General features: G+C 56.1%; 7 protein-coding genes across 7 annotated transcripts; 3 read left to right on the plus strand and 4 right to left on the minus strand.

Moving 5' to 3' along the window:
* Window positions 1-1383: 1383 nt before the first annotated feature.
* On the minus strand, window positions 1384-2353 carry BDZ83DRAFT_647174 (methyltransferase domain-containing protein; the record flags this gene model as incomplete). The annotated part of the gene is made up of 2 exons (XM_060510051.1): window positions 1384-1672; window positions 1752-2353. 2 exons carry the CDS (start codon window positions 2351-2353, stop codon window positions 1384-1386), a joined length of 891 nt encoding a protein of 296 aa, XP_060370475.1.
* A 308-nt stretch (window positions 2354-2661) lies between these two features.
* On the minus strand, window positions 2662-5012 carry BDZ83DRAFT_726651 (uncharacterized protein). The gene is made up of 2 exons (XM_060512765.1): window positions 3685-5012; window positions 2662-3630 (listed from the first exon to the last, which is right to left on the minus strand). Exons 1-2 carry the CDS (start codon window positions 4954-4956, stop codon window positions 2863-2865), a joined length of 2040 nt encoding a protein of 679 aa, XP_060370476.1. The 5' UTR covers window positions 4957-5012; the 3' UTR covers window positions 2662-2862.
* A 397-nt stretch (window positions 5013-5409) lies between these two features.
* On the minus strand, window positions 5410-6585 carry BDZ83DRAFT_747627 (uncharacterized protein; the record flags this gene model as incomplete). The annotated part of the gene is made up of 1 exon (XM_060513470.1): window positions 5410-6585. The coding sequence occupies one exon, from the start codon at window positions 6583-6585 to the stop codon at window positions 5410-5412; it is 1176 nt and encodes a 391-aa protein (XP_060370477.1).
* Window positions 6586-8020: 1435 nt separating this feature from the next.
* Window positions 8021-10666, plus strand: BDZ83DRAFT_404704 (trimethyllysine dioxygenase). Its single transcript, XM_060502864.1, has 10 exons — window positions 8021-8551; window positions 8610-8792; window positions 9003-9020; window positions 9103-9169; window positions 9261-9321; window positions 9404-9491; window positions 9547-9655; window positions 9712-10333; window positions 10393-10464; window positions 10520-10666. The coding sequence occupies exons 1-10, from the start codon at window positions 8514-8516 to the stop codon at window positions 10597-10599; spliced, it is 1338 nt and encodes a 445-aa protein (XP_060370478.1). The 5' UTR covers window positions 8021-8513; the 3' UTR covers window positions 10600-10666.
* Window positions 10667-11728: 1062 nt separating this feature from the next.
* Window positions 11729-12761, plus strand: BDZ83DRAFT_566938 (short-chain dehydrogenase; the record flags this gene model as incomplete). Its single annotated transcript, XM_060503902.1, has 4 exons — window positions 11729-11972; window positions 12028-12411; window positions 12461-12593; window positions 12647-12761. 4 exons carry the CDS (start codon window positions 11729-11731, stop codon window positions 12759-12761), a joined length of 876 nt encoding a protein of 291 aa, XP_060370479.1.
* A 978-nt stretch (window positions 12762-13739) lies between these two features.
* BDZ83DRAFT_782254 (serine/threonine-protein phosphatase 2B catalytic subunit) lies at window positions 13740-16073 on the plus strand (the record flags this gene model as incomplete). The annotated part of the gene is made up of 3 exons (XM_060515558.1): window positions 13740-14378; window positions 14507-15096; window positions 15153-16073. Exons 1-3 carry the CDS (start codon window positions 14210-14212, stop codon window positions 16071-16073), a joined length of 1680 nt encoding a protein of 559 aa, XP_060370480.1. The 5' UTR covers window positions 13740-14209.
* A 604-nt stretch (window positions 16074-16677) lies between these two features.
* On the minus strand, window positions 16678-18025 carry BDZ83DRAFT_566630 (uncharacterized protein; the record flags this gene model as incomplete). The annotated part of the gene is made up of 4 exons (XM_060503868.1): window positions 16678-17015; window positions 17109-17296; window positions 17403-17678; window positions 17829-18025. 4 exons carry the CDS (start codon window positions 18023-18025, stop codon window positions 16678-16680), a joined length of 999 nt encoding a protein of 332 aa, XP_060370481.1.
* Window positions 18026-18242: the final 217 nt, after the last annotated feature.

Genomic DNA, 18242 nt, shown 5'->3' on the forward strand with positions numbered 1-18242 from the left:
GTCGTGAGGGGTGTATAGCAAGTGGACCGCCACATTTCTTTTGTGATAAAAGCCGATTTGGGACCTGGACCTCCTGGACAACGGAACCGGGATTGCGATGTTGGTCGCCGTCGCCGCCTTCTTTCGGGCCCGAAGTGTCTCTTGAAAGTCCTGACATATTATGGATCGAACCGCGGTCGAGGTTCTGAGCTTTTCAGAACCTGGAGTAAGAGACCTATTAATCGGGTTCATCGAGAGGTGGCACTTCGCGAACGGTCCGTCTGCTGCATTAACGGCCCTGCTCTTTTCCTTACAATCAATGACCGTGTTTCTCGACCCTGAGACCTGAGTGTCAGCCTAGACTCATCATCAGTCTCCAAGTATACCTTCATTAATGCACTTATGTAAAGCATGGAGAAGGTCTGCTTGTGGTTGAAATTGCCTTCAGCTGTGATTCAGTTGTATATAGGGTACATGGATAGCAAGAAGATGTGCCAACCGCCACCAGAGACGTCAGAACCTGCGCTTTCACGGACAACCTGAACGGCGAGGTGAAAAGTGTCACAGCATCCCTTTATGGGCGTTGAACAGACTCCTGCTGAAAGATGGAAGCCGATTTTTATTGATCTGCTGTATAGCAACAGCTAGCCGTCTGGATAGATGTCTCGCCATTGCACGCAGGCTTGACTTGGCAATTCACCAGCGATCAAGCTTACTATACTCGGCCTTGGACCAGCCTACACAGCACAACCTGCGGGTAACGTCATGGAACATTCTGATCCACTGACAGGCAGAGTCGTAGAGATTCTACTCAACTGTGAAACCTTGCCTTTGACGCAACTGAACGGCGATTTCTGCGTGACAGCGTGCTTTCCATCTGCTTCGGGTCAAACCACATTTGGTGTCTTTCTTCCTTCGGGATTCGCGCAGCAGGCTGTACTTTAGAACATTGGCCCTTTCGAAAGCCAGGGGAGAAATAAACCACGACTGAAGGATATAAAAGCTCAGGTCCTTTGAAGTGATGGCTCGAATATGCCTCCCTGTTCAACTCTATGCTGTTATTCAAATAGGCCCCACCTTGACACTCGACGTACTGGCTCTCGACTCTGCAACTAGATCGACCTTCTCCCCGACCTCATGTGGTTCGCGACGAGGAGACCGATGTCGCACATCTCAGCGCGTAAGCGGAAGAGGTATATGCCAGCCAGAACAGGCGAATAGAGCAGGTATCTTTCAATGCACCGTACTCTTGCTTTAATCTATGGGGTGGCAGCGTGGGTTTTCCGTATGGTGAACTCTGGTATCATTGAAGCGTGGCAAAGATGAATTGACTGTAGATACGAGATGTAGGATTATCCTATCTTTGAGGAGTGGATAGAGGCCCGTAAGACAAACCCAGCCTCATCAAGCTCGCTGTCCCCAGTTCCACACGAAATCAAAGCCAACCCGACACCCCTTTTCCTCCACATCACGCTTCAACTCTGCCTCGATGCGACTGACATCCTCCATCGTCTGGACCGTCTCCTCCCCGCCGTCTTCAACTATGGAGGCGAGCGAAGGTCGAATAAGACGCATTATCCCCGAGGTGGCTTCATCTCGGACCGAATCATCTGCGGCCCATGAGTTGAATATCTTTTGCTCGCAGTGCTGAAACCCAAGCTTTCGAAGCTTCTTGAGCAGGCCCATCGGCATTCTACCGGGCGTGTGAGCAATGAACTCCCCATCACTGGATGCGAGAAAGGGTCAAGGCAACGGCAGTGGGAACCACTCACAGTCTATCTCTCCCGACCTTTGCATCATGCTGCATAGTAACCCACCAGAACTCCTCATACGCCCTGCTCAGCGGATAGAACCTGATCAGTAGGTCACTCATGTCCTCCCAGAGAAGCCACCCTCCCGGCGCCAGCAACTCGCGCATGTTTGTAACAGCGACGTCCCAGTCGTCCTTCTTCAGCCCCAGCGCGAGCAGTCTCACATGAACGAGGTCGAATGTGCCCCTAAGATCTGGCGGGAACGGCTTGAGGACGTCGTGCTCCATGAAGTTGAGTGACACTTCTGATCTATGCGACTGGGGCATTTTCAGCCCGTCGAGATCAAAGCCGTAGAGCTCTGAGCCCTGTGGGATGATCTGGGCAAGGGATGTCAGCCATATGCCGCTTCCCGTTGCCACGTCTGCGATTCGGGGAAGTCGGCCTAGGTTTGCTGGTTCGAGAGATGAGAGGATGTGCGGCGGGAGGAGGTCGATGGTGAGGGGGAGCCAGACTTTGAAATGGTTGTCGGCCAGGCGCTCGCGCTCGCCGTCAACGTCCCCGCGATTGAGGTTGTAGATCGTATCGGTCCATGAGGCCTCATTGGATCCCTGGGGTCCTGCCATGGTGAGCGTTCATCCAAGTGTTGTTTGCAACAGTCGCGTTCTCCTTTCAAGGTTAAGTTCTGCAATATGTTCCCCCAGGTAGCTTAAGGTGACAGATTAGTCATTCCGTGGTCTCCGAACACTTCTCCGCCTTCTGGTTTGTCTGGTGCATGCTTCATGCATGCCATTCAATTGGATTTGGAAATCTGTTGGACGTCGAGTCTTGATAGGTGGAGGGGACCCAATGTGGTGTGATGCTCTGAGCTTCATCCTGGAGCTCCGGCTATCCATCTACCCCTCATCCAGAGATGTCAACTCTAATCCCCAAGAAGTAATTCAGTCCACTCAACTCCTCGTTCAAACGTATCATTTCGGACAGGGAACGGAAAAGGGTGCGGGGAAAAGGTTATGGCATCTTACCCAACAAGGACGCTCATAAGTCTAAGATATCGTAGCCGTAAAAATGAAAACTGCGTCCATCTTCCGCGTGAACAAGATCTATAGATAACAAAACTTCCTACGAAACAATTCTATTTCATAAAATCACCCTCGACCTCATTGGAAGATTCTGCCAGCTCTACGAGCTTGATAAGCCACTGCCCCGCGTTGTCCGAACTGCAGACCATAGCGACATCACCCCTGTCCTCAAGCTCCTCCCCAGCTGCCACCTTCTCTTCGTCTCTCTCACACTGGCCCAGGAAAGGAAGACTTCCATACTCGTGACTTTCGGGGTCGAGAAGCTGAGCGGCCGTAAAGTTGTAGTTTGGCATGAAGACGACACTGGTCTGAAAGTCCGTCATGAGACTACGAGGTTTCCCGCGACTGTCAGAATCGCTGGCACGAGGATTAGTGAAAGAACGACACAAGAGGTTGCCAAAGTCGGACATAGAGTGGCGAATGTCTTCATACACTGTCGATTCGCGTCCAGGGAGGATTCCCATCTCATCAAAGGTTTTACTACTGCGGGCTGATTGGGCAGGGGAAGGGGGAGGAGAACGCCAAAGAGACGAAGAAGAGGATGCCTCAGCACGAATAGATTGATCACGTACCTCGCCTTGAGCGGGTTGAACGGGAATTGCGGGCTCGTTCGGTGGCGTTGGAGGCACCTTGCGAATAGTTGGTACCCTGTTTTTGGCAACGGTCTGGCCTAGCGCTCGTCGACTCAGGGGGTCAGATTCGAGCTGGTCGGATCGTCGACTTGGAAGACAGGCGTGATTCCCGGTAGCTCTTGATTCCTCAATCGATCTTTCATCCCCGGGTGGTGACCTGTCCCCTTTCGCAATGTTCAAGGGGGCGGGCTGGTCTGAGTCAGCCCTCGAGGGACTCTCGCAACTTTCAGGGGCCACACTCACCTTCAAAGATGCCCGGGTAGCAGAGTCCAAGCTCGTTGATTTGATTGAAGCAGACCTAGGTTGCGGCTCGCTGTCTTGATACCTCTCCGGGCGATTGCGATCTACCCGTGAACGACCTCGCTCACCGATAGCCTCAGAGGCGTCTCCAAAACGACCACCCCGAACAGGCCTTGGGAGACTTGATGCTCCCCTGGAAAGCTGGCCAGGCCGCTTAACCCGCGAGCTACTCAAGCTCGAGCTGCGATGTCTTCGAGACGACGTTCCTGGCAACGACTTCTGGAGGCTGGAAACGCGTTCAGGGGGTTCGGGTGCTTTCCCTACCATAGTCCTGGGCCCCTTTGGCTGCTGTCTTGGTTGAACAGGGCCGGGCACTGTCACGGGAGCAGGCTGGCTCACAGGAACGCCTGGTCGTTTCTGCCATACATTCTCGAGAGGCCCAGATATCTCGCGTCTTTGCTGCGGCTGCTGCTCTAGCTGTTGTTGCCTATGTTGATCTATTCGTTGCTGCGATAACTTCTTGGTTTCTTCCAGTGGCCCCCCTTGATATGCTCCAGGGGGCGACTCGGGATAGGGCGGCTCTTTGACGTATGGCTTATGGTCTGTCAGTCTTCGATGGGACTCGTGCTTTCTCTGTTCCTCCTGCTTGGATTGCATCGGCCCTTGGGCTTCTGCTTGTTGACCTCGCTGCTGACCCTCGTGTTGCTGTTGCTCTCGATGTTGCTGCTCGCGCTGATCTGCTCGCACAACTACGGCGTCTTCTCGCTGTTGCCGGTGAGACTGATCCTCCGGTTGCGAGTGAGGTTGAAGTTGCGGGGGGAAACCTTGAGGCTGTTCATATTCTCGGTACTGATTATTCTGCGGTTGATAAACTCGTTGATGCTGTTGCTGCTGCTGCTGCTGCTGCTGATGGAGATGAACCGTGGGAGGCACCACCACATCAACAGCCGCCTGCGAAACCTGTGGAACAACCATCGTGGTGGCTCCGACCCCAGTCGCGATCCCCGCCAGAGGCAGAGGCAAAGCCAGAGGCGGAGGCGAGACGGCCTGCGCGCCGCGGCAGTACATGACGAGGTGTCCTAACAACCACAGCCCCGAGAAACCAAAGACTATGCCGGCGAAAGCGACGGCGGCGTCCCGGGGCACGGCGGCCTTTTCGCTGATGCTGTAGACCAGGACGACGACGGTGAAGATGACGAGGGTGAGTATCATTGTCGCGGGGAGGATCTTTGCGGTGTAGTCGTGGATGACCCTGTCCGTTGTTGGACGAGGCATGTTAGAAGGGGGAAGAAGGTTGTCCTTCTTTCCTACGCTTTGAGCTCGTGTTGAATCTACGATTCTGAGGTGTTCGATATGACTGGAGTTGTACACTTTGGGTTTTAGCAGGCTGGAAGAGGCATTACAACTTCTCCTGAGACTGATATAACATCAGGGACATCTCGGACCACTCTCATGATGGACATCGCTATATCACTCTCTGTATGAAAGAGACGAGAAGGCTGTGGTTCATACTCGTAGGCAGATGAACTCATGATCCCAATCTAGATTTCCTCCCTATGTCTCCTAGTAGTGTACAGAAATCGTGTCTCATATCTGTCGTAACATGTTGTTTGCTCGACAAGCGCAAGCCCAACACAAAGGAAAGACGGTAAAACAATTTTGTCTATCGAAAAAGAAGGCCGGCCCACCCAAAGAAGACAAAGTCCCCCAAAAGAAAGATATTCTAGGTTACGAAGGACGCCGGTAAGGTTCATAATGAGACCGCGGCCTCGTCGCCTCCCCTTCCTCCCGAACATGCCACTGGCTAAAGGAAACCGGCGTGGCGGGCAACTCGACAGCGAGGGCAAGCGCAACAGAAACAGGTACGGGAACGCTGCCGTCGTCGTCACGGCCGCCGTAGCGGTCGCGCCCAAAGGAGTCCGGGCTGTAGTGTTTCCACGTATACGGCTTCGCCAGCGGCGACTTCATCTCCACGGCGTACGCCGGCGGCGGGGAGTTGTACCGCGGCAGCGACGAGACGTCCTGGTCCGAGCCGTTCTGTCGTAGTTGTTGCCAGGGGCGAGGGAACTTTGCCGAACCGACGCTTTCGGATATAGAGCGTCGCTTGAACCAGAGGAGGCAGGTTATGCCTGCCACTGAGGCGATGGCTGCGACGGTGGTGCCTGCGATGATGCCGCCCGAGGTTGAGCTTCTCGGGGAGGCGGCTGCTGCGGCGGCGGGGGTGGTTTCTGAGGGGGATGTCACTGCTGATGGGGTAGGGAGGTCTTCGCCGGGGGTTGGAGATGGTGTCGATGAGGCAGCTGGAACTGTCTCGACGGCCGTCGTCGTCGTCGCTGCCTGAGTGAACGTCGTCGGTATCGCGCTTGATACAGTCCTTGTCCTCGTCTTTGTAGATGAGACCGGCGTGCTGGAAGTCTGAGGCCTTTCTTCCTCCTGGCCGTCGTCCAAGACGCAGGCAGAACCGCCTCGACATGTATACCCAAACGGACAACACTTGCTCCCACACTGCGGCAGAGATTCTTTCCGTCTGGTGGTGTGGATCGGGCTCGTCGGATTCTCGACCACGTCTTGTAGGGTGACGTCGCAGGTGATGGGCGAGATGGTCTCGCACGAAGACCCCTTGGGACAGCACAGGGCGGTGGTCTTCTCTGCGAGGACTATGCATGTCGTTTCGCTGGGGCAGCAAAAGTAGTCTGCCATGCCGTTGCCGCAGGCCGTGTAGCCCTTCACGGGGCAGCTGGCATCGGCTCGTAGTGTTGATCTTGGTGTAAGTTGGTTGTTGATATTATGGGGGTTTGATGTTGGTAGCGATAGGGGTGTGATTTGCAGTCCGGAGACGAAGATTTCGGTGTAGAGGAGCCAGGTTATTATGCATAGCCTCCGCCAGTTTCTTAATGAGGCCATGTTGTGTATGAAGAGATTAAAAGGTTATTTCCAAAGGAACGCGGTTGTAGAGAACGAAAGAGTTAGAGAGAAATCGTAGTATCAAAGGAAATCCAACCAAGACAGAGACCGACAACGCAAGAAAAAGCCACTCGGCCTCAACCTGTACGCAGAGGACATCGCGGTATATCAACGCCTCGTCTACGGCAGCCAAGACAAGCAAACTAATAAGAAGCCGTTGGTTCCAATCGATGATCGAACCAACCGCAGAACATGCTCTGCCGCGATGACCGGGGGGCTTCGACGTTCGGTCCTCGTCGTCGCCAAGCGCAGCCAATCAGACGAGCTGTCTACGCGCGAACACTTTACAATCCCAACGCTGCTCCAACACAGCAAACGCCAACCTGCAGGAGACAACACAGCAAAGAAAGGAGGAAGAACTTCCAACTTACCGCTCTGTCGGCGCCGTCTAGGTCATGTGAGTGGACGGTCATGAGGGTCTGCTGCAAGTTGTACCCTGCAACGTCTCATAGCACTACCAGAATGGGTAAGGAGGGTGCTGTGAAGGCCGATTGTGGCACTCTGGCGCTTGTTGTTCCTTGTCTTTTCTCGAGAGGGTCTGGGTACGGGATCCGGATGCCACGATGGCGATGCCGGGACCCGGAAATCGGGTGGTTGTCGATGAGGCAGGTGAAAATAGGTGTCCCGGGAGAACGGTCACGGCGGCTACGGTGTGTGTGTGCCCTAGGTTCAGGTTTTGGAAGGCGTGTAACCTGTAAGAGAGGGCCTCGAAGAACGGTCTGGATAGCGGACGATCAAACGCGCTTGGGCGTAGCGAGGCATACTTTTGACGACGTGGCGAGATTTTCTGGCAGTGGTCATGCTGGAGGTAGTACGCCGGGCAAGATTAAGCTAGACGCGCCATTGAGCAGGGAGTTTGAAATGTTGGAAGACGTCACATGAGCGTCTGGACGCTTGTGTCGTGGTGGCGGCTGAAAAGGTCCAACATTGCCCGAATGATGGGCGTTTTCCCCGGGGACGGCCTCTCTCCTCAGAGATTACGCTGCCGAGCGGAGGCTGCTCCGGCCCTCCGAGTCTCACCTCTCGGGAGCGGAAGCCGGAGCCGGAGTTGAGGCCGGAGCCTGTGCAAGCTACACAAGGACCATCGGACGGATTGGTCATGTCCTGCCACCTAGAACGAACTTAGAAGGGGACGGCGTATGAGACATTCTGACCTCAAGCATCAATCCTGGTAGGTGTTATTACATTAGTTACCTTTTCGAGGAAATTCACACGAGGCAGTCTTTTGATCCGTGGAGGTTGAAGTGATGGCATGATGTAGCCCAACACAGCACGGAAGAGAGCATCGGTCCACCGATAGAACACAAGACGGTCATGATACGTTGCCTACACAGGAGCCCCAGCCAGTACTTCTGCACCTGTTCCTTCACTCAATTCTGCCACGGTTGGAAATGTGCACTTCGGACCGTCCAGGCTTCAGTTTGACGGGTGGTCGACGGGCAAAGGTAGACCGAGGCACAATCCATTCTCAGGGCATGGCAACAAAGAAGTGGGCAGGGGTACGGTAAGTACGGAGGGGCAATCAGCTGATGTCAGTGCCAAAACCACAGCACCTCTAGCGGTACCAATCCCGCCTGGTCTCGGCTTTTCTCAGCTTTCCCCAGAGGCCACACAGCCCCTCCCGATCCCCCGCGAGATCCCGCCCCCGTCGCATTTCTCAAACAAACCACCCAAATTCATCCCGGTTTCCAAATTCCCATTTCTCAGAGTTCATTCTCTCCAACTCTACCTTACCTTATCCTACATCTTCCCCTCCCACCCTCCTCTCGGCCCGTTATCAGAGTTCCATCCCACAGGACCTGAACCTCACCATCCAATTGGGCTCTGGAAGCTTGCTTTCCCCTTCAGTTCGTCTGTAGGCCTCCAAAATGCTCCCCTGGAGAACCATCGCACCCCGAGCCGCGAGGTATGTAGTACAAGTCATCGTCCACATGTGACACGTGAAGGTCTCACTCCTATACTAGGCGTTCCGCTTCTGCATTCGGAGCACCGGCACCACCCCGCCTCATCACATATGGCGGCACCTTCGGCTCCGCGAGTAGACACCTCTCCGCAACCGCCGCCGCCCGCCATCTCGACGCAAAAGTCGTCACCGACGGCGTGCAATTCGACGGGCTGACGGGCGTGCCTACCCGTAGATCAACGCTGTAAGTCCCAGTCATAATTCAACCCAACCCACCGCACCTACCTTGCCTTATCACAACCCCCGCCTTCTTTCCCCGTCTCCCGTCCCGCTCCGACTCCCCCGATCCCCCGGCAGCGGCTCCGGCTCCGGCTCCGGCGCAACCAGCCGGTCCTCACCATGACGTGACCATCTTCCACACACCTCAACTAACACGAACTCTCCCAACGCGCAGCCCCCATTTCTGGCTAAGGTACGTTTCCGCCAACCGCATCAGCAAGCCTCAGTACCAGATATCCATCATCTCGGCCGAATTAACACAACCCCCGCATCAGAGACAACTGTCGATGCAGTAAATGCGTGAACCAAGACACCACGCAACGAAACTTTGACACATACGCCGTAAGCGCCCCCTCGTATCATGAACCATACACGCCTGCCAAAAGACCCATTTTGATAAAGCAGTACCGTCCCCACACTAACAATGTTGTAGATTAGCCAAGACATCCGACCTTCCGAGATCAAGTCCGAAGAAAAGGGTATCAAGGTGACATGTGAGCTTCATAACCCAACACCCCTTCCCCTCCTCTTTAACTCATTCAAGAATCACCACATTTAACAGTGACGCGCAACTAGGGGAGCAAGACGGCCACGAGAGCTTCTACCCATGGCATTTTATCAAACACTACCTGCAAAATGACCACCGCAGTCCGGAACAAGTCAAGTAAGGGGCAATCTCATACCTTCACATCACACCAGTCACTAACTGTCCACGCAAGCTACAACTTCTGGGGCTCCGACGTGGGCGAAAGGCGCCCCGTCGTCGAGTACGACCACCTCATGTCCGACAAGGACGACTCGGGCGTCGCAAAGCTGACAAACCTCATTGTAAGCATGCCCCGTCCTCTGCTACCCGGGAATGACAAGTCAACTGACACCCGCAGCGCGAATACGGCTTCGCCTTCGTCGACGGAACCCCCTACGACACCCCGGCCCCGACGCAGCGCGTGCTCGAGAGAATCGCCTTCATCCGCGAGACGCACTACGGCGGCTTCTACGACTTCGTCCCGGACCTCGCCATGGCCGACACGGCCTACACCAACATCGCCCTCCCGGCGCACACGGACACGACCTACTTCACCGACCCGGCCGGCCTGCAAGCCTTCCACATGCTCTCTCACGAGGCTCCGCCGGGACAGCAGTTACCCCAAGACGGCAAGCTCGGAGGCGAATCGCTGCTCGTGGACGCCTTTTACGCGGCGCAGATCCTGCACAAGGAAGACCCAGCCGCGTACGAGATCCTCTCCAAGGTGCGCCTGCCCTGGCACGCGAGCGGCAACGAGGGCATCACCATCTCCCCCGACAAGCGGTACCCCGTGCTCGAGGTCGACCCGCAGACGCGGATACTGCAGCGGGTGCGGTGGAACAATGACGACCGCGGTGTGGTGCCGTTTACCGACGACGTTTCGCCGACCGAGTGGTACGCGGCGGCGCGCAAGTGGGATGCCATTCTCCGGAGATCCGACGTTGAGTTTTGGTGGCAACTGAAGCCCGGCCAGGTTTTGAGTGAGTGGTGCCACGTCTTGCCTTGAAACGATGCGGGATGAATGCTAATCAGTGTCCAGTCTTTGACAACTGGCGTGTGATGCACGGTAGGAGTGCGTTTGAGGGCAGAAGACGCATCGCCGGTGCCTATAGTGAGTATCTCGACTTCGAAAACCCACCGTCGAGCCACGCAATTAACACCGATAGTCAACCGTGACGACTTTGTCTCCCGCTGGAGAAACACAAACTTCCCCCACGAACAGGTCCTGAACCAGGTTGTTGGCTAGACGGGGCACGAAGGGCCACGGAACGCATGACAGGGTGTCAAAGGTTTTGGGCAGAGTTGCATTGGCATGTGAAGGAGCAAATGGTTCGCGAGTAAAGGCGCAAAGAGGAAACCTTTGATAACATTTCGTCCGTTCAATCGCTGCGTTTTGGTCGAGGACCCGCGCGTTTCGTTTCTGGCAGCCCGGGTCTCGTGTCATTGTGTGCCCCCGCGATGTCCCCTGTAGTAGAAAAAGCGGCTGTAGTGTAGAAGCGCGCCAGTCGAGTCAAGGCGGGGGATGTGCGTTTTAGCCCCGATGGCCCCGCGATCCAGGACCTTGGCCCATTGAGCAAACCCGCCGTGGACACTGGGAATTGACATTTCGCATCTCTGGAGACTTGGACACGGCCCAGTTCAGGAACAATGCGACCCGAATCGCCCCGAAGGCCGGGACCCCATGGCACCAGGTTCCCCCCACAAGAACCTGGAAGTTCTGGAACCCCCCCGGCAACGACCGAGGATGAAGAAGACATGAGACATGCAGCAGAAGCCTGGGAGGGAATGTTGCGACGACGGCAGCCATGCATAGGCATATCCCTAGTGGCCGTCTTCAGGGTCAATGACGGCTTTGAGACACCGCAATGGCTGCCCCATGATGTGCCGCTCCACGCTAGGACGGATGGAGGGGTCAATGAGAGCAGCAGCGGACAGCTTCCCCCTCCGGGAACCTCCCCTTGAGCCCCACAGCGTCACCTCGCTGTCGATTGTTCCGGCGCATGAGCCAGGGACTCATTGCCGCGGCGCGCCGGCCATACTAGTATTAGTATTAGCTCCTCCCTCGAAGGGGCCGCTTCGTGGGCGTTGTGCATCGTCGAGTGGAATCCTCAATATCTTTAGAGTGCGGTGAAGCTTTCTCCCTAGAACCTTGTTTGAGTGAATTAGCAAAAGAAAAAAAAAGAGACCCTCTTGCGGCAATATTCCTCCCTGTCCTGTCGAGTCGACGCTTGTTAAATATGTTCCGCCACGCCCTTCGCGCTGCGGTCACGCGGCCCCGAGTCCTCTGTGTTCCTCGTGCCGCAGTCGCCAGCAACAGCAGCAGCAACAACAACTACCCCGCGAGATTCCAGCCCTTTTCCACGACAGTCGCAAGAATGGCCGACATGAAGGACGGTGCTTTCAAGCACGATGCCACCACGGCCCCGCAAAGCACTCGTGTGCTGCCTCTCTTCTCTCTCAAGGGCAAGACGGCCATTGTCTCTGGAGCTGGTGCTGGCATTGGCTTGCAAATCGCCCATGCCTACGCCGAGGCGGGCGCCAATGTCGCCATCTGGTACAACAGCAACAAAAAGGCCCTGGACCGTGCTGCTGAAATTGAGAAGGAGTACGGCGTCAAGTGTGCGTGGAGACACGATAGAAAGACGTCCCAGTCGTGTTGCTGACCATTCCGCAGGCAAGGCGTATCCGGTGAACGTCACCTCCCACCAAGCGATTCAAGAGTCGATCCAGCAGATCGTGTCCGAGTTCAACGGCCGCCTCGACATCTTTGTTGCCAACTCAGGCATCGCATGGGAAGAGGGTCCTTTGATCGACGGGCCCATGGACGTTGCCGACAGGGTCATGGCCGTCAACGTCAATGGCACCGTGTACTGCGCCCAAGTTGCTGGCGAGCACTTCCGCAGGCAAAAGAAGGAGGGCACAACGCTCGACGGCAAGAAGCTCGAAGGCTTCACCACCGGCAGTTTCATCGCTACCGCTAGCATGAGCGCTCACGTCGTCAACATCCCGCAGGCGCAAGCCGTGTACAACGCGTCCAAGGCGGCCGTCGTCCACCTCTGTAAGTGCTGTAGTTGTGGAGGAACCAAATGGGGCTGACCAGTGCACAGGCAAGAGCTTGGCTGTTGAATGGGTCGATTTCGCCCGCGTCAACACGGTGTCGCCCGGATACATCAAGACCGAGATTACCGCTTTTGTCGATGAAGAGTCCAAGAAGCAGTGGAGGAACAAGACGCCAATGGGGTGAGTTGCAGAGAATCATGGCGTGTGAGTCTGTAGGCTGACTTGACGAACAGACGCGAGGGAGAACCCAGCGAGCTCAAGGGCGCATACTTGTACCTGGCATCGGATGCCGCCTCGTACACCACCGGATCCGATCTTGTCGTCGACGGAGGTTACTGCTTGCCATAAGAAGCGGAAGAGAATGATACCCATGAGGATGCCGTAGAGATGGAAGAGTGCGATGGCGGGGCTGGAGGCAATAATGGCCAGCGAGCAAAGGGGGTTCGGGGGCTGCATTGCAAGCCGATAAGCCGCGCCGGAGCTTGCTTGCGTATCGAGGTCATTGGCTCGAATGGTGCAGCTACACAAGCGACAATAGGCTGTGAGCACCTTAAGGTCGGGTCTCAGGGATGCCATGCCGCCATGCTAGCAGACGTGAGCCGATAGACTGGATAGAAGTAGACATAAAGCCAGCACAGATGGCTGCAAATGATGACAGACTCTAAGACAATTGGGCCCGTGTCCGCGTGGTGATGAGAAAACGCGGAGGAGGGGCAGGCGGGCGGATACCGTCCAATGCGCGTCGTGATATTGCACTTTTGGCTGGCCAAGTCCGAGGTGAACCGTGCTGCAGACTGTGTGCACTGCAATTGGAGGCGAACCGAAGTGGAAAAAGTGCTGGTGCTTTTTGCTGTGGTGCTGTGGTGCCGTGGATGAGGGGGAGGGGAAATGGAAGGAAAGAAAAAGGGTCTAAGAAGCTGCGAAGCATCATCCAAAGTAGGTACGTACCCTTCTTTCTTGAGGCACAAGTTTGGTGGAAGGAAGTGGGGGGAAGGGGCAGAAAAGGCAACTGATGTGGGCGCCTGTGGCTGCCTCTCGCCTCCCAGACGCGAGCCACGCTTGCAACGGAAGAGGGGTCAAGTTGAAGTACTTCATCCCTCACCCAATCTCGCGCCGAGTGGGATGTACACGCAGCTTCAGTGTCCCGCCGTCCGCGGGCATTTGGCGTCTGCCACCTGCCAATTCGTCTGAGGTAATGGAGGTGTGCGTGTTCCCAGTTCCCAGCTTACCTGAGCGACAGCACCAGCACCCCCGAATGCCCTGGATTGATAGGCATTAGGTTGGATGCTGCATCACTGATCAAAAGACGGGAGAGTGAGGGCGCCTCCCGTACCTTGGTACCTAGCGTTAGTAAAGTGCCCGCCCGCGTAGCGAGCCAGAAACTGGAGACTGACGACTGGTCCTTTAGGTTCCAAGTCTCTACGGCCTGCCAAACACTGAATTGAACTGACCTGGCCAAGTGCATCCCATCCGTCCCAATTCCCTTCACCCAACTCCCCCTTCTCAGCCCTATCTTTCTCACCTCAATTTTTACCCCTCGCATCGCATCGCAAAGCCTGGCCTCGTCTCTCGCCGTCTCGTGCCCAACGACCTCGCTCCAAACCCAGCTCGCCTCTTTGCAGGCCCCCTTTCCCATCGCGACTTGATCCAGAGCTGGTTCTCGCCTAACCGTTCCCCTTCACCGCTCTGTTTCTCTGCCACCCGAGTATCCTCGTATCCATCATAGATACCCCCCCGGCCGATTAGTACCCCTTTCGATTTCGCCGCTTCAATCTTCACACACATCACCAGCAATCATGGACCCCGAGGGAGCCAGCACGCCTGGCGAGGGCAGCCGCACCCAGCAGCAGGTCGACAATGCCATCCGCGCCATTCGCGAGAAGAAGCCCCTGCCCGAGATTGATTTCACCATTCATACCATGGAAGATGGCACCCAGGTCAACACCATGGAGAGAGTCTGCAAAGGTACGCTTGATGCTCCCGCTATTGCTTTGCCCCCCCGCCAGCCTCACCATCATCGCCGCGAATATCATCGTCCGAAGCTCAGCTCCACGCAACCCAGTGACCTGAGCGCTAACATTTCCTTGCCACAGACGTTCAGGCCCCCGCCATGTTCACGCCCTCTGACGAGCAGTTCTTCGAGGACGAAACCCACACAAAGCCCAACATCAACTTCCTCAAGCAGCACTTCTACCGCGAGGGTCGCTTGACCGAGGAGCAGGCTCTATGGATCCTCAAGACCTGTACCGAGGTCCTCCGCGCCGAGCCCAACCTGCTCGAGATGGATGCGCCCATCACCGTCTGCGGTGACGTCCACGGCCAGTACTACGATCTCATGAAGCTGTTCGAAGTCGGAGGCGACCCCTCCGAGACGCGCTATCTCTTCCTCGGCGACTACGTCGACAGAGGCTACTTCTCCATCGAGTGCGTCCTGTATCTCTGGTGCTTGAAGATCCACTACCCAAAGACTCTTTGGCTGCTTCGCGGCAACCATGAGTGTCGCCACTTGACCGACTACTTCACCTTCAAGCTCGAGTGCAAGCACAAGTACTCCGAGGCCATCTACGAGGCCTGCATGGAGTCTTTCTGCTGTCTGCCCCTGGCTGCCGTCATGAACAAGCAATTCCTGTGCATTCACGGTGGTCTGAGCCCGGAGCTTCACACTCTCGACGACCTGCGCAGCGTGAGTGCCGCACTCGCCTTCGCGTGCAACTAACAGCTAACGATGTGCCCTCGCAGATTGACCGTTTCCGCGAGCCCCCCACCCAGGGCCTCATGTGCGACATCCTCTGGGCCGACCCTCTCGAGGACTTTGGCCAAGAAAAGACGAGCGACTACTTTTTGCACAACCACGTCCGCGGATGCTCCTACTTCTTCTCATACCCCGCCGCGTGCGCATTCCTCGAGAAGAACAACCTCCTTTCCGTCATTCGTGCCCACGAGGCGCAAGACGCCGGCTACCGCATGTACCGTAAGACTCGCACTACGGGTTTCCCCAGTGTCATGACCATCTTCTCCGCGCCGAATTACCTCGACGTCTACAACAACAAGGCTGCCGTGCTAAAGTACGAGAACAACGTCATGAACATTCGCCAGTTCAACTGCACGCCCCACCCCTACTGGCTGCCCAACTTCATGGACGTCTTCACCTGGTCGCTCCCCTTTGTCGGTGAAAAGATTACCGATATGCTCATCGCCATCCTCAGCACGTGCTCGGAGGAGGAGCTTAAGGAGGACGCCACCCCGTCGTCCACATCCCCCGGCCCCATGTCGCCGCCCCTCTCCGGCGCCTCGCAAGACCCCGAGTCGATCGAGTACAAGAGACGGGCCATCAAGAACAAGATTCTGGCCATTGGCCGTCTTTCGCGTGTATTCCAAGTGCTGCGCGAAGAGTCGGAGCGTGTCACTGAGTTGAAGACCGTCTCCGGTGGCAGATTGCCTGCCGGTACCCTGATGCTGGGTGCCGAGGGTATCAAGAACGCTATCAACACATTCGAGGATGCTCGCAAGGTCGATTTGCAGAACGAGAGACTTCCCCCCAGCCACGACGAGGTTGTGAAGCAGCAGGATGAGGACCGGAAGCAGGCGTTGGAGAAGGCGGCCGAGGATGCGGCCAATGACAAGAAGCTGCAGCAACTGTCTAGGAGATTGAGCACGTGAGTTTTTGTGCATCCACTCCTTGAAGTTTCTTTGACTGACATTCGTACAGCGACCGTAAGAGTCACAAGGGATGAGACGGCAACTTTGGGGTAGAGGGGTTGGCGATAGAAGGCCCGCGGCGGATGATAGCACACTAGGGCGTCAAGGCTTGGTTTGTTTCAACAAATTAGCTCAGCTAGGAAAGCTGGCATACGAATACAATTAAAGCATTTCAACTTCACGAGGGTCTCTGGGGCGTGTTGGGGGCGTGTTGGGGGCGTGTTCTTGATTATGTGCTAAACCGTAGGCTATCGTGTACAGTGTAGGTTACATGATGGATGATGGACAGCGTAAGTCTGGGGTTTTGGGTGACCATCTTTTACCACAGACACCTCGGCAATCTTCTCCAAGCTGGTGACAGATACTGAACCTCATGTTCCTCGAAGTGTTTTACATCCGCTTACATTAGGCAGTCTTGTAGACATTGTCCCAGGGGACCAGGGAACTGGGGAACTCGACCACACTTTTAAAAGATGGCCAGAATATTGGGCGGGCTTACAACACCACGTTAGCCAAGACGCAAACCAGACTGGAACAAATCAAAGTCAAACGGGGACTCTCGATCTTACCTCGCAACCCCGCCGGGGACATTACACGGCTCGCTCACGACGAAGAAGCTCCACCTCTTTTCGCGCTTACACTGCGCCGCCAGCGCTTCCAGGTCGAAGAGCTCGCCGATGGGCATGCCCCAGCCGGCGAGGAGGACCTCGTGCATCCAGTGCGTTGGGTCGCGGTGGGGCCAGCACTCGAAGGACGGCTGGTCGCCTGCCACGGCGGAGAAGTTGGACCAGACCCAGCGGAGGGTCTCTTCGGATTGGGCTACGCCGGAGAAGGTTTGTGGGCTGGCGGCGAGGTGGTTGGACAGGGTTTGGGGCGCGAGGGAGGCGTGTGTCGCTGTGAAGCCTGCCGTTTCTTATTGTCAAAAGGGAGGGTATGGGGGGGGGGGGTGATATGCGGTGTTGAAATAGGGGAAAGACAGAAGAGAGAGGGACATACCTGTGCGGGTGACGAGTATGTCGCCAAACTTGACCTCGGTGCCCTGCGCCTTGAGGCAGGCTTGGAGATCCGCGACGGGGATGGAGTCGCGCGCAAAGGGGTCGTAGGGCATGTTCTGCTCGAGGCGCCAGGTGTGGTAGTCTACGAGGATGCCTCTGCCGACGATGCCGTGTTTCTGCCAGGCTTTTCTAGGCCGTCAGCACACTGTTGGGACCCAAGCACACAGGGTGGACTCGACAGCCGGCAGAGCTCGACGGAGGAAGAATTTGGTAAAAGGGGGAGAGCAGAGGAAACCGAGAGAGACGGTTACCTTGAATCCCATTCACAGTCGACCGCCTCCCCTCCTCGTCCACGGCGTGGACCTCGTCCATGGAGACGCCGTTGTAGAACTTTTCTTCCTTTTGGTACCCGAAGTGCCGGAGGCCGTCCCACTGCGACGACGACTGCGAGTTGAAGGTCCACTCGTCGTCGTTTACGAAGCGCGGGTGCTTGCGGTAGAGGTCGTGGTGGAAGGCGCGGCGGTTGAAGAAGGGGGCGGATTGGGCTGTCAGGGGCCAGTTTAGGGAGACTCTGTGTGATGATGTTGTCTTCAGTTAGTTTTCACGATTCCATCATCTTGAGATCCCACATCGATCTCGTTTCGTCACATGATTCAAGCTTGGATATTATAGACTTCACGTGGAGGATGATGTTGGCGATGTGCTCAGATGGTCAGTGTACCTCGCGCCCGTCTTAATCTCCTCCCTCGCAGCAGCAGCAACGCGCTCGTCGGTCAACCTGTTGAGCGTCCCCAGCTCGTCCTTGTCGCCGTAGAGGCCCCAGGCCGAGAAGCGCGGGTCGTCTTTGCCGAGGGGCAGGGACTCGAACGGCGGGATGCCGTTTTCGTTGAGGGCGAATTTGGAGTCTGCGGGGGCCATTGTCTCCGCGTCTGGTTTGGAGGAAGAAGAGGTCTGTGTGAGTTGGTTGCCGAGTTGTTGGAGGCGCTTCATTGCCATTGCCCTTGATTCTGATTTGTTTCTGGTTCAAGTCTGGAGTTTTGCTGGCGTCAATTGTACTCAGAGGCTGGCTATTTGTAAGGAGTGAGTAGCTCACTTACTTCATGGGATAGGTGATGTTATCTCGGCTTGGAGCTCA

The sequence above is a fragment of the Colletotrichum acutatum genome, assembly GCF_030867785.1.
Source record: "Colletotrichum acutatum strain CBS 112980 chromosome Unknown BDZ83scaffold_7, whole genome shotgun sequence".
Lineage (NCBI taxonomy): Eukaryota > Fungi > Ascomycota > Sordariomycetes > Glomerellales > Glomerellaceae > Colletotrichum > Colletotrichum acutatum.